Source organism: Oncorhynchus masou, chromosome 17, assembly GCF_036934945.1.
Source record: "Oncorhynchus masou masou isolate Uvic2021 chromosome 17, UVic_Omas_1.1, whole genome shotgun sequence".
Lineage (NCBI taxonomy): Eukaryota > Metazoa > Chordata > Actinopteri > Salmoniformes > Salmonidae > Oncorhynchus > Oncorhynchus masou.
The window spans coordinates 27,881,525-27,905,972 of NC_088228.1; the positions used below are offsets into that span (position 1 = coordinate 27,881,525).

A 24,448-nucleotide genomic window follows, 5' to 3' on the forward strand; every position below is an offset into this window, starting at 1 on the left:
GAAACAGAGCCCCTCTATCTTAGCATGTGTAGCCCATGTATCTGATGCTGACTGGACTTGTCAGATTATTTTTGGCCAGACAGCATCAGATACATGGGCTACAAATACTAAGACAGAGTGCCACTGTTTGCCTTGCCCGGATGCTTTCTTTGGTGAAATAGATTCAATTATGAAACATGGATAGACATGAATGAGAAATTATTTTAGAAGTTTGTTTCTTGTGTTATTGTATATATATTTTTAGGAATACACAGCACTTTGTAGGCTGAATGTCATTACACTTATGGTGTTTGTAATAGATGTCCCTTTCCATTCAAATTGCGGGTGCACAGTACACTGTTCGGATGCTGGACTTATTTTGGAGTAGACAAACTTAACCTAAGGTTTGAAGTGATTTCTTTGACAATCAGATGAAAACATATTGACTAGTGGGTTGCTGACACATTTAAAGGGACATTTTTACAGTTCAATTACATGTACTATAAAGCCCATAAAAAATGTGTGCACACGCAAGCAGTTACCTAGCCAAAGCCATCTACTACAGCCATCTTTACTTCTGCACTGCAGCTGAATGGACTGGCTGTCCGTGAATCATTTGTTGATGGGCCCTTGGGCAAGGCACTTAGACACACCTACTCATTCAAGGGTAGATTTGAGATTCTTCAAAGTAGCCAACCTTTGCCTTGATGACAGCGTTGCACACTTTTGGCATTCTCTCAACCAGCTTCACCTGGAATACTTTTACAACAGTCTTGAAGGAGTTTCCACATATGCTGAGCACTTGTTGGCTGCTTTTCCTTCACTCTGCGGTCCAACTCATCCCAAACCATCTCAATTGGGTTGAGGTTGGGTGATTGTGGAGGCCACGTCATCTGATACAGAACACCATCACTCTCCTTCTTTGTCAAATAGCCCTTACACAGCCTAGAGATGTGTTGGGCCATTGTCCCGTTGAAATACAAATAATAGTCCCATAAAGCGCAAACCAGATGGGATTGTGTATCGCTGCAGAATGCTATGGTTGCCATGCTGGTTAAGTGTGCTTTGAATTCTAAATAAATCACCGACAGTGTCACCAGCATAGCCCCCCTCCCCACACCATCACACCTCCTCCTCCATGCTTCACTGTCGGACATCATCGAGAAATTGTAAAGTGGCTGTTCCACTGATGTCAGAAGGTGAATTCACCAATTTGTAAGTCGCTCTGGATAAGAGCGTCTGCTAAATGACTTAAATGTAAATGTAAATGTAATCATCAGTTCACCTACTCTGCATCTCACAAAGACACTGCGGTTGGAACCAAAATTCTCAAATTTGGACTAATCCGGCAAAAGGATAGATTTCCACCAGTCTAATGTCCGTTGATCATGTTTCTTGGCCCAAGCAAGTCTCTTCTTCTTATTGGTGTCCTTTAGTAGTGTTTTTTTGCAGCACTTCAACCATAAAGGCCTGATTCACTCAGTCTCTTTTGAACAGTTGATGTTGATATGTGTCTGTTACTTGAACTCTGTGAAGCATTGATTTGGGCTGCAATCTGAGGTGCAGTTAATTGCCCATTTCTGAGGCTGGGAACTAATGAACGTATCCTCTGCAGCAGAGGTAACTCTGGGTCTTCCTTGGTGGTTTAAGCGACTGCACTTGAAGAAACTTTCAAAGTTCTTGAAATTTTCCGCATTGACTGACCTTCATGTCTTAAAGTAATGATGGACTGTCCTTTTTCTTTGCTTATTTGAGCTGTTCTTGCCATAATATGGACTTGGTATTTTACCAAATAGGGCTATCTTCTGTATACCAACCCTACCGTGTCACAACAAAACTGAGTGCCAAGTCTAGGACAAAAAGTATTCTCAACTGTTTTTACCCCTAAGCCATAAGACTCCTGAACAGGTAATCAAATCAAACACTATTTGCATTGTGTTCCCACCCCCCAACCCTTCTTTTATGCTACTGCTACATTCTGTTCATCACATATGCATAGTCACTTTAACCATATCTACAAGTACATACTACCTCAATCAGCCTGACTAACCGTTGTCTGTATGTAGCTTCGCTACATTTATAGCCTCGCTACTGTTTACAGCCTGTCTTTTTACTGTTGTTTTATTTCTTTATCTACCTATTGTTCACCTAATACCTTTTTTGCACTATTGGTTAGATCCTGTAAGTGATGAGCATTTCACTGTAAGGACTACTACACCTGTTGTATTCAGCGCACGTGACAAATAAATGTTGATTTGAACTGATTGGCTCAAACGCATTAAGAAGAAAAAAAATTCCAAAATGTACTTTTAACAAGGCACACCTGTTAATTGAAATGCATTCCAGGTGACTGCCTCATGAAGCTGGTTGAGAGAATGCAAAGAGTGTGCAAGCTGTCATCAAGGCAAAGGGTGGCTATTTTCAAGAATCTCAAATGTAAAATATTTTTTGATTTGTTTAACACTTTTTTTGGTTACGACATTATTCTATATGTGTTATTTCATAGTTTTGATGTCTTTACCGTTATTCTACAATGTAGAAAATATTTTTTTAAATAAGAAAAACCCTTGAATGAGTAGGTGTGTCCAAACTTTTGACTGGTTCTGTATATTGAACATGTTGGTGCAGCTTTGAATGATTTGATGAGTGGTATGATTGCTCGTTAGCCTATTGCAGATCTTGGCAATCGATCCATCCACCTACCACTATTTTCACTATGAATGGTGAATAGAGGGCAGGATAGACAGTAAGACTGGTAGACTATATTGACTTGTGGTATAGTTAGCACGCGGAAAAGCGTAAGGGAAGTACCAAAACACCTTGATTAGGGAGGCACATGCAAGCAGATGAGGAAATGTGACTAGGATTGAAGAAATTAGGCCGATATAGGAAAACCTGCAAAATACTGAATGTAAGCCTTGGAGAAAATGCACTCCCCTCCTCTGTCCCCAATAGACATACAACCCTCCCCAAAGCAAAATAAAAAGTTACACCCCCTCTCCTATTTTGGACCCCACCCCACCCCCCAAGTCCCTTAGATTACTTTATTATTTGTGACGGTCCAGAATGCTGGGTTTTTGGCAAATGTTGTCAGCACAATGTGATCAAAAATGTAAACAACCATCAATGTTCACATGATTGGACCATGCTTCAATTCTCAGAGGCTGACCAACATGGATTATCAGTGGGTGTAATTTATCCCCAGACTGTTAACAGCGCTCAGTGTTTCTTCTGTTGCCTGCTCTGCAGTTTATGATTTGAGATTCCATGCTGTCAGCTACAACCAGGTGAGGGGTGAGGTTCCCAGGAGAGATCAGGGCCGTGTGTCAATACTCTGAGGTGGCACCTCTCTTTACTTCAATCCTCTCCTTCAGGATGGCTGGAAGAAATGAAGCCATTGAAGACTATTGAGATGCAGTCCCAGGTCTCAGTGCTGAGTGCTCTATGCTCATCTCAGTCCTGTTGACAGCGCCCACGCACCACAGCCCAGCCCAGGTTTACCCATACCTCCAGGGGCTGTGTCAGCCAGGGAATCCAGAGTAACACCTAAATCCCTAGCATCCTAACCCGAACAGCCCTGTTGCAGCTTGTTCTCTATGGAGTCTGCTGGCAACCTACTTTTTCAATCAACACATAGCTTAGCTCCACTACCCTTTTTCTTCTGCAGTTGCTCAACTGTCTACTCCCAGTCATTGTGTCATGGGTGGGCTGTGGGCTGAACTTTGCGATCCTTGGCACGGCTGCCTTGGTCGGTTGTTGTGTTGTACTGTTGTGGCCGAGCACCATGCCCCGAACCAGGAACAAAAGCACTCTGTGTAAATTAAAGAGCAATTATCTGTAGTGCGTGCTGGGGCAAGTCGCTGCTGTTTGCCTGACTTGAGTGATGAGAGGCAGAATGGGACTAACGGAGAGAGGGGCCTACTTGAAAAGCACTACCGCAGCATAGCGTATGTCTGGATGATTTATATTGATATGTAATTGAGTATAAAATTAAGGAGTTTCAGGATGAAATGTAACCCAGGAGTGGGCTACCATAACTTCTTTCACATGTCTGTGCTTACATTGAAATGTACATTTGTCATCAAGTAGACTGACATACAGTATGTTCGAATATGTTCGATGTATCGAATAGACCTATGTTTTGGAAATTAAAAAGTCTCAATTGAATGAAAGTAGGATAGTCTGTTAATAAAGTAATTCAACTTTACTATGATTTAGGCCTACCCTCCGTAGAACTTCATGGGATAAGGGAAAACTTTGCGCACATTGACTCTTTCAAATACCTCTGCGAGGGTAGACTATTAAACACAAACAGATCTTTAACTTCAGCGTTTGACTAACATTATTGAAACAACATTCTATAACACCTTAGAGTCATTCAGAGGTTAAGTAGTGGTGGTTTCCAGAACCCCTCTCCTCTCTCTGTCACCATGCTCAGACACTTTCTAAAACACAGTCCAGTCCAGCCTTCCTCTCACACAGTCCCCTTGAAAACACAACTCTCAAGTGTTGACCGGTCGACCTGTTCATTAAATTCTCATTAGCCAACAGTTTTTCCTGCAGCTCCTGAGGGAAATAGACTAACCCCACTATTAACACCAACTGTGTGTGACCACCCCTTACACACACACACACACACACACACACACACACACACACACACACACACACACACACACACACACACACACACACACACACACACACACACACACACGCACACACGCACACACGCACACACGCACACACGCACACACACACACACGCACACACACACCCTCCACTACCCCCAGTCCGTTTCCCCTAGCGATGACCCTCTCACACACACGCACACACACACACACACACACATAGCCCCCTTTTATTCCACTCTGAGGGGTGGTTTAAGTCCCCTGGGTGCAGTAGGCCGCGGCTCCCTGGTTTACAACCCTGGCCCTTCTTTCCAGAGTCATTCAATGTGTTTGACTTTAGCCTGCAGTCACTTCAGACTTAATTAACAGGCACATTCCCCAATGGGACAGACCAAGGCCTTTTCACTGTTAATCACAACAAACAAGCAGGTGACTCGACTGGAACACCACATTTTGATTCATTAGCCTTTCTATAGGCCTACATGTGTGTGTGGTTTTGGGCTGTGAACAGAAACTTCCAAGCTGACTATTTGTCGCCACCGTGTTGGTCTAGATTGGAAGGAGAACAGGCATGAAATAGATTCACATGTACATGTTGAGAGTTTTGTTGTTTTGTTATTTCATTTTTACAGAGCCATGCCCTGTTGGGGAACTACCTTGAAATCAATACTGTTTGATGACTCATCAAACTTTATTAAGTTTGATTCCTTAGTTTGATTCTTGTCGTGTATTGTGGTATTTTTGATGGATTATCTTTGTAGGGATGCCAGCTAACAGCTTGTCTGTTGTTTAAAGAATCACTTCCCAGCTGACAGGCAAGACAGATCGCTAGGCCAGAAGTCTAGAACACAGACTAGAATGGATAGGCTAGATAAGAGATGCGTGGGGGAAGCCTCCCTCCCTCTCTCTCTCTGTCTCTCTCTCTGTCTCTCTCTCTGTCTCTCTCTCTCTCTCTCTCTCTCTCTCTCTCTCTCTCTCTCTCTCTCTCTCTCTCTCTCTAGCAGCTACACAGGAAGTTCATGGCCATGAGGTCACAGGAACACGCCATGTTTCAGGGCTACACGGCACACTGCACACGACTGGTTTCATCCGGAATTCTTACAGTCTTCAGAAGTTTTTTTTGCTTCATTGTTGCGGTCTGTCTTGTTTTTACTGTGTCAACTTGAGCATGATCAGTTGGTGACTATTTCATTGTTTTCCTATTCAACAGCAGTTACTTTTTTTTACATGGAGTTAATAGAAATAAGGAATACACAAGTATTGTTATATTGTTATATCTCCATGAGGCATAATGGAAGTCAGTGTGACACCTGCGCAGACAGACAGTTGAATGTAAACAGGCGTCCTTCTTTGTCATACAACCTACAGTAGCCCTGTGTTCCTATTCTAAAGGTATCAGTGGGGTGGCTGGTCACAATTGCTGACACCAAGGACTTAGCTCATCAATCACTGACTACAGTAAAAAAAAAACACAAAAAAACATGCATACTGCCAATGGGCAGAGGAAATTGCATCACAGGGCCTGAGGCATCTCTCTTTCTCTCTCCTCAAAAGGAAGAAGACCCAGATGTGAAGATGGAGGAGGGATACGAACTTGACCTGACTTACGTGACGGAGCGCATTATCGCTGTGTCCTTCCCCCGGGCATGCTCAGAGGAGATCTACTTTCACAACCTGAAGGATGTCACACGGATGCTCAAGTCCAAGCACGCTGATAACTACCTGGTCAGTTAGCACTAGTCGCGTCCATGTGTCTCACGCCATCCTTCATCTCACTGATACCTAGTCATTTCAAACTTAAAAGCCTTGTCCTCTATTACTGGGTTGTTTGTTTTCTTGATTTGGAAAAGTTTCAGTTGTGACTGTTATTAACCAAGTGACCCTGTATCATTGACACATTTTTTTTTTTTTTTGATAGAAGTGATGATAACAGGAAAATAGCCTACTTTAACCTCAGCACAACCACCGTTTAGTGTGGTATAGTGTGAAGCACAGAGGCCTTTTTTAGTTCATATTGGAAAGAGTGAAAACAGTTGCAATGTTTACATTTGAATAGCGAAATAAATGAATGTATTCATGCATACATGCCTGTATACTTTTTCTTTCTAGATTATCAACCTGTCGGAGAAGAGACATGATCTCTCTAAAATGAACCCTAAGGTAAAGCAACCATACTGTATTTTTCCAAATGTAGAGCATAAACAAATCATTGGGCAGGACACGAAGACATACAGGTATCAACAAGCCGCAGATCAACTAAGCTGTACTTTCCATTAATCAATGAATATCAATGGTAACAAGGATCTCAACCGTATCCGGGTCGTTCCACCAATTCGGCACCTTTCGAGATGTATGACTTGGTTTGACTTCACCTCATTTTAAAGATTCTGTCATAAAGATCACATGTTTGACTTCATAAAAACGTTTTCAAATCTCAAAAGGTTAAATAAAAAAAATGACTATAGTAAGTGCCTACTAAGTGCCAAATAAAGTAACAGGGTTGACGATTTCATCTTAAAAATCAGCCATAAATCCCCTTTTGTCAGGGGAAATGGAAGCTTGTTGTATACGACAGTGAGTGGCAATTAAATGCGACAACTGTGTGTGACCACCTGTCTATCTATGGGCAACAGGGTTGATGTGTTACGCTCAACCCGCTCAGTTTTCCACCACCAAATCTTCCTGGATGTCACAGAGGGATGTCAAAATGCAGATATTAAAAATATAATGTGTTTGGACACACCTACTCATTACCGGGTTTTTCGTTATTTTTACAATTTTCTACATTGTAGATTAATAGTGAAGGCATCACAATGATGAAATAACAGATATGGAATCGTGTAGTAACCAAAAAAGGTGTTAAATGCATTAAGAAGTCCACAAATGAACTTTTAATAACAAGGCATACCTGTTAATTGAAATCATTCCAGGTGACTACCTCGTGAAACCGGTTGAGAGATTGCCGAGAGTGTGCAAAGCTGTCATCAAGGCAAAGGGTGGCTACATTAAATAATATAAAATATAAAACATATTTTGATTTGTTTAACACTTTTTTGGGAACGACACGATTCCATGTGTTATTTCACAGTTTTGATGTCTTCACTATTATTCTACCGTGTAGAAAATAGTCTAAATAAATAAAAACCCATGAATGAGTAGGTGTGGCCAAACTTTTGACTGGTACTGTGCATTAAAGGACATTTCATTGAATAACAGGCTTTTAAAATGTAATGTTGGTGCACAATTTCTACCTAAAATATCAAAGGGACGCCAAAGGCACTCGTTTCGTGGATGGCCCATCCGTTTGAACAAATGTATCACTAGATAACCCTTTAATTCCGGAAGGCTATCTCTAGGATTTCTGGAGACTCTGCACATGCTAATTAGATTAACATATACATTGTATAGAGGTTGAATAGACGAGCATCATCTGTTACAAAGTGCGTATGTGTATGTGTGACTTACCTTGTGTGTGTTTGCAGACTCTGGACACGGGCTGGCCTGACTTGCATGCTCCTCCTCTGGATAAGATCTGTACCATCTGTAAGGCCATGGAAAACTGGCTCAATGCTGACCCTCTACACGTGGTGGTCATACACTGCAGGGTGAGCAGCATCCTCATCACCCTGTCATCGTCACCATTTCATTATCTCTCATTCTTCTTCTGGCCTCATTTGTTTCACTTTGCGTTGACTTATCTATTCAAAGCTGATTTTTGGAACACATCCATCAAGACAGTGCAGGAGGGAGCACTGTGGCGAAGATGTCCGCATGGGGATAGCTGGCTAGCAGCAAAGATGGTTGCATCTTCCTTTCTGCTAGCAGCTAGCCGGGAAGTGACCCAATGACTGTATATATGAATGGACAAAACACTCGATCAATTGACACTATTCATTCCTATGTGAAGACTCAACAGCACATTAAAGCCAAATGAAGTCTTTTAAGATGGCGTCTCATGGAGACATAACATGCGCAGTTTGAGCTACTCCAGAAAGTGACATTGCATGCTAGCCCAGTGCTGCCACCTCTCATTTAGTAACTGAAGTTGAAGGCCAACTGGGATACTGCAGGCTGCCATTAGTAACTTAATTGTCCTTCTAACTTCTTGTGTGCTTGCAAAGCAATTATTGGTAGCATGACTGTATTTGATTTATGAACTTTTTACACAATGATAACCACGAAGGAGGATCCTGTTTTCTGCTAACAATGGCTGCAGTACCACGGTCGGCCTTAGACTTCCATGACTTCCATGAGAGGGGGCAGTCATTCTCCCCTGAAGAAACCTCGTCCACATGCCATTGCGCTCAACACATTTGGGTGGAAGTATCTCGGAACGAGATTAGATGGGAAGTAGCGAGGTGAAGCTAGGGTGTTTTCCCAAGAAAATTATTTCTGTATGTAGGTCAATGAGAGGGTGTCAAATTTGGTTTAAAAAGAATGCTAATTTGCTACGTGAGGATTATTTGATCTAATACAAGTTTCCTAATGGTAAGGTTGTTACGTATGCACTCATATAAGGAGACACATGCGACATTTCAGCAACTTTAAAAAAAAACTTTATATCGGAGTTGTTCACATGTGTATCTGCCCACTCATTGGCTTAAATGGTCTCACCTGATCTCGCCTCCTCCCACCCGCCTTCCATCTTTGCGGACTTGTGTTTCCAATGTTAGAGCGGACACTCGACTAGCTTGTCAATATACAGTTGAAGTCGGAAGTTTACATACTCCTCAGCCAAATGCATTTAAACTCAGTTTCCACAGTTCCTGACATTTAGTCCGAGTAAAAATTCCCTGTCTTAGATCAGTTTGGATCACCACTTTATTTCCACTTTTATTTATTTCAGCTTTTATGTATTTTATCACATTCCCAGTGGGTCAGAATTTTGCATACACTCAATCCGTATTTGGTAGCATTTTGATTTAAATTGTTTAACTTGGGTAAAACATTGCTGGTAGACTTCCACAAGCTTCCCACAATAAGTTGGGTGAATTTTGGCCCATTCCTCCTGACAGAGATGGTGTAACTGAGTCTGGTTTGTAGGCCTCCTTGCTCGCGCATGCTTTTTCAGTTCTGCTCACACATTTTCCAATACCTTGACTTTGTTGTCCTTAAGCCATTTTGCCACAACATTGGAAATATGCTTGGTGTCATTGTCCATTTGGAAGACGCATTTACGATCAAGCTTTAACTTCCTGACTGATGTCTTGAGATGTTGCTTCAATATAGCCACATAATTTTCCATCCTCATGACGCCATCTATTATGTGAAGTGCACCAGTCCCTCCTGCAGCAAAGCACCCCACAACATGATGCTGACACCTCCGTGCATCACGGTTGGAATGGTGTTCTTCTGCTTGCAAGCATTTTCCTCCAAACATAATGATGGTCATTATGGCCAAACAGTTCTATTTTTGTTTCATCAGACCAGAGGACATTTCTCCAAAAAGTAAGATCTTTGTCCCCATGTGCAGTTGTGGCAAAATATGACTTATCTTGTTACATTCTCAAAGTAACGTAGGCTAATGCTCTCTCTATCTTTTTTTCTCCTCTCCCTCTGGTATTTCAGGGTGGGAAAGGCCGAATTGGAGTGGTCATCTCATCATTTGTGCATTTCACGGACATATCTGCCAGGTACGCTAACTGCTGCAACCAATGGCAGCTCCCATGACTTTTCCTTCAATTAATTTATGTGACTTTGCTCAAACCCTTATATCCTCATCAACTACAACCACGTCTCAGATAAATATAGACACAAGTATAATCTTTCACAGTGCCTGACCACTACTGGCCTACTCAGCCCTTTCACTGTGTCAGAGCGTGAGTCAAACAATAGTTATGGATATGGGATCAAAGGAAAGCCATAAGTCATGAGTAACGCTTACAGTATTTACACACTCTAAATCAACATAAACACACGAGACATTAATGATAACAGAGTGTAACAGCATTTGCCATTTAGCACAAAGGTCAATGTAATTTTTCCTGAATGGAAGTGGAAATGAATTTAGTAATGAAATGTGAGTTTCAGTAAGGCACTTGAGTTCAAAATCGTTTCCCCTCAAGGACATGCAGTTCCTTTTGGATGAAGCTACACAAAAACGGAGATGAACGATATTAACACATGGTCATTTCCAGTCTGAAAGTCTATTCAGAGGAGCTGCAGCTAGGGTAATCCCTAAAGTCATCAACTGACAGCACACATTAAGGCAGAAAGCGGGTTATAAGGTCAAGGGAAGTGTTGTGTGCGTGTGTGTTTGTGTGTGTGTATGTGTGTGCATGCTTGCATGTACGTGCATGTGTGTGTGCTTTCGTGTCGGAGAGAAACAGAATATACATTCAGGACCCAAATTACTGACACTCTTGATAAGGTGGAGCAAAGGAGAAAGTATAAATTAAATAATACAAATACTATATTGATTGCTAAAAAATGGGCAAATGCTATTATGTTATACTAATACAATTGATCAGAGATCAGAGGGTTTAACAAGTAATAAAACATCTAAAAAATGATAGGGGTCAAAATAATTGGCACCCCTGTTTTCAAAACTTGAGCACCCTCCCAATGTGAGGATAATAACAATGAGCTTTTTTCTAAAATGTTTTATGAGAGAACATATTGAGAACATATTGGGAGGGATCTTAGACCATTCCTCCATACAGAATCCTTCCAGATGATGTGTTTATGGACTGCCCTCTTCAATTCAAACCATCGGTTTTCAATGGGGTTCAAGCCAGGAGACTGGGATGGCCATTGAATTTTAAAAATGTTGTGGTCAATAAACCATTTCTTTGTGTATTTGATGTGTGCTTGGGGTTATTGTCTTGCTGGAAGATCCACCTGTGGTCAAGTTTCAGCCTACTGGCAGAGGCAACCAGGTTTTTGGCTAAAATGTCCTGGTAATTAGGTAAAGTTCATGACCTTAACAAGGGCCCCAGAACCAGTGGAAGCAAAATAGCCCTATAACTTCAAAGATCCACCACTATATTTAAGAGTAAGTATGAGGTACTTTTCTACACATGCTTCCATTTTTGACGCCACTGGTGTGAGTGGCCAAAGAGCTATATTTGCATGTCATCAGAACATAGCACCGCCTACAGTTTGCTAAATGGCATTGGCACCTGATTGGAAACAGAGGTGTCATGCCCATTGGGGGCACAGACGCACATGTCACTCAGATTTGTCCCGTTTAACACTATAACTGCTAAAGAAGTCATTTTCATTACTCTCCCATTTTTTTAAAAGTCATGCCACCCTCTGTCCTTGACTTTTCCTAAATAAGTCTATATAAGACACTGTCGTTGTTAGAATATTAATACCACAAACAGAACTGGAGTTATAACCAGTTTTAGTATGGTATGACGTTTTTTATGGTTTTCCCTGTTGCCCCTCCTTCTCCAAACTGTAGGGCCTGCTCCGGTCCTTCTCCCAACTGTAGGGCCTGCTCCGCTCCTTCTCCCAACTGTAGGGCCTGCTCCTCTCCTTCTCCCAACTGTAGGGCCTGCTCCGCTCCTTCTCCCAACAGTAGGGCCTGCTCTGCTCCTTCTCCTAACAGTAGGGCCTGCTCTGCTCCTTCTCCCAACAGTAGGGCCTGCTCTGCTCCTTCTCCTAACAGTAGGGCCTGCTCTGCTCCTTCTCCCAACTGTAGGGCCTGCTCCGCTCCTTCTCCCAACGGTAGGGCCTGCTCCGCTCCTTCTCCCAACTGTAGGGCCTGCTCCGCTCCTTCTCCCAACAGTAGGGCCTGCTCTGCTCCTTCTCCCAACAGTAGGGCCTGCTCCGCTCCTTCTCCCAACAGTAGGGCCTGCTCCGCTCCTTCTCCCAACAGTAGGGCCTGCTCCGCTCCTTCTCCCAACAGTAGGGCCTGCTCTGCTCCTTCTCCCAACAGTAGTGCCTGCTCTGCTCCTTCTCCTAACAGTAGGGCCTGCTCTGCTCCTTCTCCCAACAGTAGGGCCTGCTCCGCTCCTTCTCCCAACAGTAGGGCCTGCTCTGCTCCTTCTCCCAACAGTAGGGCCTGCTCCGCTCCTTCTCCCAACAGTAGGGCCTGCTCCGCTCCTTCTCCCAACAGTAGGGCCTGCTCCGCTCCTTCTCCCAACAGTAGGGCCTGCTCCGCTCCTTCTCCCAACAGTAGGGCCTGCTCCCCTCCTTCTCCCAACAGTAGGGCCTGCTCCGCTCCTTCTCCCAACAGTAGGGCCTGCTCCGCTCCTTCTCCCAACAGTAGGGCCTGCTCCGCTCCTTCTCCCAACAGTAGGGCCTGCTCTGCTCCTTCTTTGACAGTTGAAAGTGCAATGCCCAGCTGAAAATCACCCTTATCATTTCCTCGAAACTGAACCAAAACTATACCAAAACTATTTTCACACATATAACAACAAATTAAATAATTGATGTAAAGTCTGATGGGGAGAAAGGGGGAGAATGGGTGAGTTGATCATAGAAATTGAACAATGCAATGTATGTAATCCCCAACTGTGAATGAAGAACAGGGCAGGCCATTCTATTGTTTTGATCCATTATAATTCTAATCTTAAAATGTAATGTACCCTGTATCACTCCACAGAATCAAAGCATCTTATGAGGCTACTCTGGCCTACTTGGAATAGGCTACACAGTGAGAGCGTGCGTAATTGTACATGCAGAACAGCTTTTAATGTCTGGGAAAATATCCACATTGGGCTGCAGGTGAGCGAGTTTCGGAGAATGTGGTGATGAGGCTTGCGCAACCTTTCGTTGGCAAGGGGAGAAATGTCACCATGGACAATTTATTCACTTCACTGTCATTGGCGAACAAGTTGCTTGAAAAGAAAACAAGTCTGGCCGGCACGATGAACAAAGTGAGAAGGGAGCTCGCTCTGCGCAAAATAAGGCACCGGCACAGCCATCATGCAACAGGGCTGAAGAATGAAAAAAAGACAGGACACAATAAAGAGAAAACTGGAGACTATTACACAATACAACCAAACAAAGGTACACTCTTAGAAAAAAAGGTTCTATCTAGAACCTAAAAGGGTTCTATTGCTGTCCACATCGGAGATCCCTTAGAAGAACCGTTTTTGGTTCCAGATGGAATCCTTTCGGGTTCCATATAGAACCCTTTCCACAGAGGGTTCTACATGGAACCTTAAAGGGTTCTCCTATGGGGACAGCCGAATAACCCTTTTGGAAGCATTTTTTCAAAGAGTAAATGTCAAAGTGTGTCAAGCAAGTGAAAGTTTCGAAAATTGTGTCTTCTGTTAGGACAAGGGATAACAGCTAAATGAAATCCATTGCGGGAAGACGCACACAAGGAAAAGCTGACAATAATTTACTCGTTTTGAATGCTGTTGCCGTGGAAATTCATACACAGGGACACTCAAAGTCAATCTTAAATGAATCATTGTTTATTAACAGTGAACTGGAGAGATTCCTACAAAATGCATGCACCATGATGAACGTCTGTCAGGGGATCTAACAGGGCAGTCCCGTTAGTTCCCTTATATATTGACAAGCTATATTTGCATGATTTAGCTTATTCATCATTCACAATTAATGTTTGCTTCATACATGTAACGACCAATACAGGGTCATGTACAGTATGTGACAGACCATTACCTCATAAGGCTTCCTCTCTCTAAGCTGAGACCTTGAAACTGAGATATCCCTTTCATACACATAAGGTTCTGGAGATTCTGATAGTGAGGACTCGTTCAATCAGTCACTTGCATGAACACATAAATTGGTTTATAGAGACTCACAAACAGAACACAGAAATTGGTTTATAGAAAAGCACAAACATAAACATTTCCATAACACTGTCATTGTTTTTAGAATTTTACAAAAATAAGTAAATAAGTATTAAGACCCTTTACTCAGTACTTTGTTGAAGCACCTTTGGCAGCGATTACAGCCTTGAGTCTTCTTGGGTATGACTCTACAAGCTTGGCACACCTGTATTTGGGGAGTGTCTCCCATTCTTCTCTGCAGATCCTCTCAAGCTCTGTCAGGTTGGATGGGGAGCATCGCTACACAGCTATTTTCAGGTCTCTCCAGGGATGTTCAATCGGGTTCAAGTCCGGGCTCTGGCTGGGCCACTCAAGGACATTCAGAGACTTGTCCCGAAGCCAATCCTGCATTGACTTGGCTGTGTTCTAAGGGTCGTTGCCCTCTTGGAAGGTGAACCTTCGCCCCCTGTCTGAGGTCTTGAGCGTTCTGGAGCAAGTTTTCATCAAGGATCTCTCTGTACTTTGCTCCGTTCATCTTTCCCTCAATTCTGACTAGTCTCCCTGTCCCTGCTGCTAACAAAAATCCCTACAGCATGATGCTGCCACCACCATGCCGCATAACTACCTAAACTACTTCAGACTATCAATCAAGTTGGAGTAGTTAGCTTGATGATGCAGAGATGCAGAGATGCAGGTTATTAAAAAAAAAGGTATTATGAGAGATGCAGGAAAATATACATATTTTTTACATAGAGTTAAGCACAATGATTATGGCTCTAGATTGTAGGAAAAAGCTGTGTCAGGCATTTGAAAAAGTATAAATTCTCCATCTTATGGATGGGGGCCTGGCCACCCTATGGACCAACCCCTAGCAATCCTCACGTACTCTGTGTCCCCTCAGATTGTTGGGGTGAATGATGCCCTGATTAGAAACCTGTGGTTTGAATTGAAGAGGGCAGTCCATAGGGGCAGACGAAGGGTATCAAGAATCTGGAAAGGTTCTGTATGGAGGAACGATCCCTCTAAAGGTGTTGAATATTTGCAAATGTTTGTTTACAGTGTGTCACTCCACTCAGTCAACCAGGAGGGTTTCTGGTAATAGTCAGATGACTTACGCTCAGTTCAGTTTAATTCACTCTTATTTAAAACGAAATCTCTTATCTACAGCTTACTTACAAATGATTGTCATGCTTACCCTGTCAGTGTTTAAGCCCAAACAGGAGGGTAACTCAGTGTTTAACCCTAAATCATGTCTGTGTCTGTCTTGCATAGTGCTGATCAGGCCCTGGACCGCTTTGCAATGAGGAAGTACTACGATGACAAGGTCTCAGCATTAATGACACCATCTCAGAAAAGGTAAGACCTCTTCTCAGGCATAATATGAATCTACTTTTTTAGTATTGAGAGAATGGCCATTGTGTGATAAGGATGGTGAGGTAAAGGTGTTTTCCCACACCCAACACACACACCCACACACATATCCCTCTCCGCCCACCTTAGGGCAAGTTCAGGTCCCTGTCCCACCTGAGCCAATAGAAAACCTTTTGCGTGTCTTGGTCTTGTTAATTCATTCCCATAGAAAAGGGCCCGTGATAATCATGCCATTGTGAGTAATTGAAACAGAATGGGATCCCGTGGTGACCTGGTGTAATCTTATCCTACTGCATCACACTGAATCACTGTGACTCAGTCATACCCTGGGCGCCTTTGTAAGAATGTCCCCATCACAAACACACAACCTCAATGGATCTTCAGAAAAGTAACATTCCCATGTGTGCTACAGTATCTCTGTTATACTTGTCATGGTTGGACCCAGCCATTGATGTAATTGTTGTAAGTGATCTGTTGTTGTTTACTTTAACCTACAGTATATGCAGAGGGGTTTAGCTAGTGAGGATCCTCTTGCTAGCTATTGTGTGGATTACTGTATCTCTACTATTCTGCCATGCCAGGTACGTTTGGATCCTGAACAGTCTCCTGAGTGGGTCGATGAAAATCAACGCCTCTCCACTGTTCCTGCATTGCATCATTCTACGTGGGATACCAAACTTTGACACTGCAGGAGGTAACTTACTACCTGCTTTTGTTCACATATCGGCCCACTAGGATAAAAAAAAAAAAAAAACATTCCACTCATTGAGAAGCTAGAAGTCTGACAAATAACTACCAATAAAATCCCTATGTGCTTATCTAGAAAGAAATTGGCATTTTGGAAAGCTTGCATGCTAAATGAACCTGTCCTTTCCCTCGGACTGACACACGTGTATGCACGCACATGCACATACATGAACACGCACCACGGAATAACTAACATTTCTTGTCTGCCAATAACATGGAGAATTTTTTTGTTGATTTCACTTTGAATTTGCGTTAGTTGACAATTCAACCAAATGTTAATAAAAACTAGACGTTGAAATGACTTCTGTGCCCAGTGGGTGGTTTTTTGCAAGGTGGCAAATAAACAAACCAAATAAATCAATGATCTCTGATTTCTTGTCATTGAGCTGGGGAAATTTGTGAAGGGCAGCTATGCTAGCTTGGTCACCGGGTCTGATTGGTAAATAAAGCTGTGTGTCATCCGCAAAGCAGTGAAACTGAATGTTATATCTGTTTGGGCTTCTTGCAGTCAACTTGCAGTCTATAAATATTTTTTTTAGAATGTTCCTGCCCCCCAACCATACGCTCAAGTATAAATTGGCACTTGGCTGAATCTAGTTGATGATACCTGCCATAGTGAATAGGTGCTGGGGAAGATACTGAACCCCCAATGCTTACTGAGAAACGTACACCACATAGATATGACCTGAACAAGGATGTTGTGATTAGTATCAAACTGAGATCCAAAATAACTAGAATGGAGCATTCACCATTCATCTGTAATAGCCCACAAGATGCTTGAGGGAAAGTTTTTATGCCATTTTGTTAGCACGTATTGTGAATTGAAACCTACCTGAATCAATGCTTGATAATACACAAATCTTACGATGCAGTTTATTGATATGAATAATATTCAAAGAATTTTTGTTCCACACTTTTGCCACAACAAAATTGATCTGGCAGTACTATATTTCTCTTCTCATAATACAATCATTTTTTCCCAGTGTGTCGGCCATACCTGAAAGTCTACCAGGGAATGCAAGCTGTCTACTCCTCAGGGGTCTAGTAAGCATTCGTTTAAGTTTCCAATTCTGTTTGACAATATGTGATACATTTTCTTTTTTAATAACAATTTGTTGTTCTAATTTGCCCGCTCTCTGTGAGTGTCACTGAGAGAGTTAGACTCTGGCTATAGGCCGTCACTTTTGCCCATGATTCGTGACTGGGCTAAAGTGGAGATGGCAGGAGTGGACTACGTACATGGAGCAGTACTCTGTGCTGCCCGGTAATATTGGGTGCGTTCCTCTGCCCAGGCGTTTCTGACGCATTCCAGATCTTACAACGCCTGGATAGACAAGTATCAGCTAACCACATCATATGTTATAGCAATCTGGTGCCTGACGGCACGGTCGATGACGTGGCACGCAACCGTTGGTTGATGCATGCAACGCCTGAGCAGGGGAAGGCAACCTATGTCAACAAGGCAGCATGGTGCATCATTCAGAAATACACGTCTTTTCCATAAACATGGTTTCCATGTGTTTAATGCCATTCCATTCGCTCTGTTCCAGCCATTATTATCAGCAGCCTCCACTGGTAGCAACCTAGCGGTGCCAAAAGCCCTGGTCTGATAGACTACATACAGTATGTAGCAAATTACGATCACAAGAACGGCCAACCTCAAAAAATGTAGACGGACGTTTTGGGCTCTAAAATGTGCTTATTATGATCAAGTTGAATCCCCACAGCGAATTATTTAAAAGTTCGCTACAAATCAAGATATATTTAATTAAATAGTGATCCCTTCTGACTACTATATTTGTCATCACGCAGGACCACATGTTGAGATAGACCGATCACTCATGCACATGCTTCTTGGCTGTTTATGTCCAAGTCTTCCGGTATTGATGCCGACGTCATCTAGCAGTGTTGGGTTAACTCTCTCAGGCAGGATGAAAATTACTATAATGTTGATCCTTTGTTAGTTACGGCCATTTTCACCATGATCTTTAGCAATTTCTGGGTGCCATTCAGCCTCATTCAACAATATGGCGAGCTTCAAATTCAAATACTTCCACCTTCATGAGGCATTGGGAGTTTTCCATTGAAATACGTGGATAACGTCAGCGCTATCACTATCTACTGGTTTTAATGTCTATGGTGCAAACTCTGTCCACCTGGGCCATCTGCCCACCAGGGAAACCTGGCCATCATAGCATGTTCTCTCTGATTGGTTGTTTGTCTCTATTACCCAGTCACATTGGGCCTGGACACAGAGACAGGATATGTATCAGTCTGGAACCTGCTCAGATGTTAAAGGGAGACATCATGGTAAGAATAACGTCTCATAGCAACACATAACATATCCTACAGAATGTACTGGGTATACCATACAAGAAGAAAGATACAAGTTATGACCGATTAGAATTACACACATAAAATAGTGAGAACGTTTTTTTTTTGTAAGGTCACATGAACACACACACAAACAGCTGTTACAACAGCCAGTCTTTCCATGTTCCTGCAGGTGAAGTGTTACCATAAGAGTGATGTCAATTTGGAGCGCGAGGCGATCTTCCGGCTCCAGTTCCACACAGGAGCAGTGCAGGGCTACAACCTGGTGTTCGAGAAAGAAGACATGGAGACTGCCAATAAAGGTCTACACAAATTGCCGTCACAGGATTTAAAAAAAACTACTGGACTTCCTTTGGGTTTGGCTCATCCATTAGTAAAATCCAATCATGTGTTCCCATAGACTGTAATGTATTATGGCTTTCTGGGAGAATCTCAGTCATAGGCAGAATCATTCATCTTTCCATGGCATTCCAATGCAGCCACACTCACTCCATTCCTTTCTGTTTCCTCTGCAGATTGCAGATTTCTGGCTTACGGGAAAGTGGAGCTGGTGTTCTCTGAGGGCCCGGAGAAAATCCCAGGTATTTTTCTAAACTCCTATAACTCAGTTAGAAAAGCAGGAGGGTTTGAAAACCTCCAGACACATGGTCCTTTCACCACCCAGCTTCCCCCCTCGATCCCCCCTCTTTTCCCCTCTACCCCCTGCTGAGATGAGGATGTGGAAATCCGTAGAGGGGAAATGTAGTGTGAAGTGTGTGCTGACAGAGAGGTAAAGGAGCACAGCATGCTCTTCCTCCTAGCCCCACAGGAGGGAGCGTGAGTGTTGTGTGTGTTGTGTATGTCTTTGCGTGCATATATGTGCTCTAAACAACTCGTAAAATGTAACATTCCTTCAACTCTTCGTTGCAAGATGAAAACACTGGCCACAAATCACTCACAGAAAATAAACAAAAATGGCTTCAGTCCACAGAAAGTTTAAACCTAGAAGAATGTCCCACTGATCCCTTGTTGTTGATTGAACCGTACAAAAATGTCCCACTTATTCCTTGATGTTGATTGGACCAAATAAGAGCATCACACAATTATTCCTTGCTTTTAAATGATATCCTGTAGGTGCAGAGCGCTGGCAGAACGGGGCAGACATAAGTGTGGACTACAGCACAGCCGACCCTCTGACACGATGGGACTCTTACCAGAACATAATTGACGCGGAAGGTAACAGAATTCACTTGGACTTACTTCTCCTCATTACAATGTGGAACATAAAGCTTCCAGTCACTCTGCATTAATATCATATTGTCCACCATAACTAACAGCCAAGTTCATCAAGATAAACCAAGCAATATCTGTGGATCATGCACTTACATTGACCAATAGTGCCAGGAGTTTTATCTGACCCCATTACTTGAGTAAAATCTCTGGGCCATATCTAGGCTATCTCTGTCAGGAACAACTCTCGATCCTAGCTACATTTTTAACAACACAGGTCCATGTACACCCATTAAAACCAACCAGATCTGGGTCAGTCAATGTCTGCTTTCTAAATGAATGGAGATCCTTCCTTAGAGGGCCAAGTGACAACTACAGTATTTTTTTCAATGCAGAGCTTCTCGTGAGACAGATCTCGCAGCAACCCTGTAAACCTCATGTTAGTCTCAGTACTTGCAGAGCGTGATAGATTTTTGGGTGCGTTTGTAAATTCCCTCTGGCCGTCTACTCCGATTTCAGAGCACTCTCGTCTGTGGGCCAGAGCGCAGAATAACTGGTGAATTTACGATCGCTTAACACCCGTTGAATATGGCCGATGTCAGTAAACATTGGTAAGAAAGCGTAATTAAAATGTAGCCAGCTGTATAGTTAGTCACCAATGCTCTGGATAAAATGAAAACAGCCTAACCAGCTTTGCAAGGGCGAGTAAAATGTTCTGAGTGAGCTGTTATCTCATTTGTGTCTGGAAGTAGGTAGCAAGCTTGCCAACGTTAGCCAGTTAGCGTGGGTGCTTGACTGCGCTTTGTTAGGGGTGTGTTTGTAAATTCAAATTGGAGTGCCAGAGTGCGCTCCGTGTGCTCTCTGGGTGTTTGTAAATTCAGAGTGTTGTCAGATTGTCCGTTAGTAAATTAAGAGCGCACACTGTTGAGCGTTGCTAAATTCATCAGTTATTCTGCACTCTGGCACATTCAGACGAGAGTGCTCCGAAATCGGAGTAGATAGCCAGAGTGAATTTATGAACGCACCCATTACCATTAGGTAAAACCATTAACGTCGTCAGTCTCCACCAGCTTGGTTTATGTGGCTCTACTTGTACCAGGGCAATTCCTATGGAAACATTCTTTATTTACAATGGTATACAGAGGAAATGAAAGATAATATCTTTCCCTTGGTGGACCAAATGCAGAAGATTCAAATCAAACTTTATTTGTCACATTCACCATATACAACAGGTGTAGTAGACCTTACCGTGAAATGCTTAACCCTCCTGCTGTGTTCCGGTCGAATTGGACCAATTCACAAAACATAGTTCATTTAATCAGATTGTCATAAGGTTCCATGACTTTGTCCACAAAGGGCATCTGACTGAACACACAAGATACATGTTGATGATTTTCATAACATTTTGTGTGTTTTATTAAACCTGTGGTGTTCCCAGTCTAAAATGACCGGTCATTAGAAATGAATGGGTGAGTCTACAATTAGTGTATAAAATTGAGTTCTGGCACATGCCCATCCATCAGATGGACACACTTCCTCTCCCAGACCCCCACATGCATGTGTGTTTGAGCACACACACAGACACACACACACACCTTAATCCCCTTCTTGGCTTCCATGGCAACCCCCACAGGAACCTTTCTCCAATAGAATCTTTCCTCCAAGGGAACCACACCTGTTGACATTCTCACAAACAATCGCAACATTGTTTCAATGATATATAGAACTATTCTCACAGCTCTGGTATATAAAACTTTTTTGAGAACTTGCTCACAATTAATTCTGTGGCAGCACAATGACCAGACGATATACTGTATGTGAGGCTCTTGATCATATCTTTGAACATGACAGTGGTGAGGTGGAGAGTCCTTGTTAAACTTTGACACAAAATAGTCTGTGATAAATAGCACAATGTTTCATATGAGTATTTGTTATAGTCAAAATAATCCAACATTGTGCTTTTTTTTAACTCAAAATGAGTTGTATGAGCTCAGGTCAATGAGGCCTTCAGGCCATAAAAAGCAAATAGAAGTTCAAAACTTGGAATGTTAACAAAACGTAAGTTGATAAAAAAAGATCTAACACAACATTAGGTGATAATATATGTATTATTAATGATTTATAATCAGCTATAATGGGGAGGTCATTTTGGATCGGGACACAACATGCAACGAACACAACAGGAGGGTTAATTACAAGCCTTTAACCTACAGTGCAGTTCAAGAAAGAGTTAAGAAAATATTTACCAAATAAAATAAAATAAAAAATTATAAAATAGTAACACAATAACGAGGCTATATACCAAGTCAATGTGCAGGGTTACAGGTTCGTCTAGGTCATTTGTACATGTAGGTAGGGGTGAAGTGACTATGGGCGGGGGGGTGTCAATGTAAATAGTCTGGGTGGCCATTTGATTAATTGTTCAGCAGTCTAATGGCTTGGGGGTAGAAGCTGTTAAGGAGCCTTTTGGTCCTAGACTTGGCGCTCCAGTACCGCTTGCCGTGTGGTAACAGAGAGAACAGTCTATGACTTGTGTGACTGGAGTCTAACATTTTTGGGGGCTTTCCTCTGACACCGCCTAATATATAGGTCCTGGATGGCAGGAAGCTTGGCCCCAGTGATGTATTGGGCCGTACGCACTACCCTCTGTAGCGCCTTCTGGTCAGATGCTAAGCAGTTGCCATACCAGGTGGTGATTCAACCAGTCAGGATGCTCTAGATGGTGCAGCTGTAGAACCTTTTGAGGATCTGAGTACCCATGCTGAATCTTTTCAGCCTTCTGAAGGGGAAAATGTGTTGTCGTGCCCTCTTCACGACTGTCTTGGTGTGTTTGGACCATGATAGTTCGTTGGTGATGTAGACCCCAAGGAACTTGTCACTCTCGACCCACTCCAAAACAACCCGTCGATGTTAATGGGGGCCTGTTCGGCCACCTTTTCCTGTAGTCCACGATCAGCTCCTTTGTCTTGCTCACATTGAGGGAGAGGTTGCTGTCCTGGCACCACACTGCCAGGTCTCTGATCTCCTCCCTAGAGGCTGTCTCATCGTTGTCGGTGATAAGGGCTACCACTGTTGTGTCGTCAGCAAACTTAATAATGGTGTTGGAGTCGTGTTTGGCCACGCAGTCGTGGGTGAACAAGGAGTACAGGAGGGGACTAGGCACGCACCCCTGAGGGGCCCCCGTGTTGAGAATCAGCGTGGCATACGTTACCACCTGGGGGCAGCCTGTCAGGAATTCCAGGATCTAGTTGCAGAGGGAGGTGTTTAGTCCCAGGGTCTTTAGCTTAGTGATGAGCTTTGTGGGCCCTATGGTGTTGAACGCTGAGCTGTAGTCAATGAACAGCATTTTCACATAAGTGTTCCTTTTGTCCAGGTGGGAAAGGGCAGTGTGGAGTGCGATTGAGATTGCATCATTTGTGGATCTTTTGGGGCGGTATGCAAAGGGATTGTAGTCATTTAGGCTGCTTATCTTCGCTTCCTTGAAACATGTAGGTATTACAAACTCGGTCAGGTAGAGGTTAAAAATGTCAGTGAAGACACTTGCCAGTTGGTCCGCGGATACTTTGAGTACACGTCCTGGAATATCAAACTTTGAATTCTCAGAAGGCAGCCTGACCCCTTTTTCTCCATATTTTTCCTCACGGAAATGACGTGGATTTTGGCCTGTTCCTGAGAAAGCAGTATATCCTTCACAGGTAGTTTCTGGATGCTCTTTGCAGTGTTAGTATCATAGGGAATATGGAAGCACTGGAAAAGTAGTTCCCTAGAGATTATTATAATTGTTTTATCAAATTAATGGGCGTGCTTCGACCAACCCAGTTACACAGACGCGGGTGTGATTTCTCTCTCTCTCACTCTCACACTCACTCTCACACTCACTCTCACACTCACTCACTCACTCACTCACTCACTCACTCACTCACTCACTCACTCACTCACTCACTGACTCACTCACTCTCACACACACACTCTCAGGGCATCCCTTGCTGCTCTGCCAAATCTTTCCTCTCAGTAGGTGAATTCACCAGAATAGAGAAATATGGCGACATTAAAACATGAATCCACCCAGGCCTGTTGTACAATAAGCATTTTATATACAATACCAATATAAGCCATTTGATAATAAAGACAACTCGTTAGAGTTGCTTTATTTGAGAAACTCTACTACACAATCTTAAAGTGAGGTTAGCTTTTATGTTTGAAGTGCTAGATCAAGAGTCTCTGGGCATGTAATGAAAGAGCAAACATTGGATGTGTAAAGATTAATTAAAGGCAAACAACAGCCTAAAAAAAATATTTTCCCTTTCTCCTTTTCATTGAGTCAGTGAGGCATTCCTGTGGAATATTTACAGCCTTGTTTTCTCATGTAAACTCTAGACTAGAGACGAAAGACTGGGAGCTCTACTGGAATTCAGCAGCTACTTACCAGTCTGTTTGATTTGGCAGCTCCCAGTGTCCCTCTGACTGCCTGTCAATCAGCTT

At 42.9% G+C, this 24,448-nt stretch overlaps 1 protein-coding gene across 1 annotated transcript in view; it reads left to right on the top strand.

Annotated features, from left to right (window-relative positions):
* LOC135558791 (tensin-3-like) overlaps positions 1-24,448 on the top strand; it is a 90,542-nt gene that overhangs the window by 25,115 nt on the left and 40,979 nt on the right. Inside the window, exons 2-12 of the mRNA XM_064992927.1 lie at positions 6,165-6,335; positions 6,720-6,770; positions 8,093-8,215; positions 10,179-10,243; positions 15,578-15,661; positions 16,258-16,370; positions 17,407-17,467; positions 18,658-18,733; positions 18,930-19,059; positions 19,273-19,338; positions 19,871-19,972. Of these exons, the coding sequence (XP_064848999.1) occupies positions 6,186-6,335; positions 6,720-6,770; positions 8,093-8,215; positions 10,179-10,243; positions 15,578-15,661; positions 16,258-16,370; positions 17,407-17,467; positions 18,658-18,733; positions 18,930-19,059; positions 19,273-19,338; positions 19,871-19,972 (1,021 nt within the window). The 5' untranslated portion in view covers positions 6,165-6,185. The remainder of the gene's footprint in view (positions 1-6,164; positions 6,336-6,719; positions 6,771-8,092; positions 8,216-10,178; positions 10,244-15,577; positions 15,662-16,257; positions 16,371-17,406; positions 17,468-18,657; positions 18,734-18,929; positions 19,060-19,272; positions 19,339-19,870; positions 19,973-24,448) is intronic.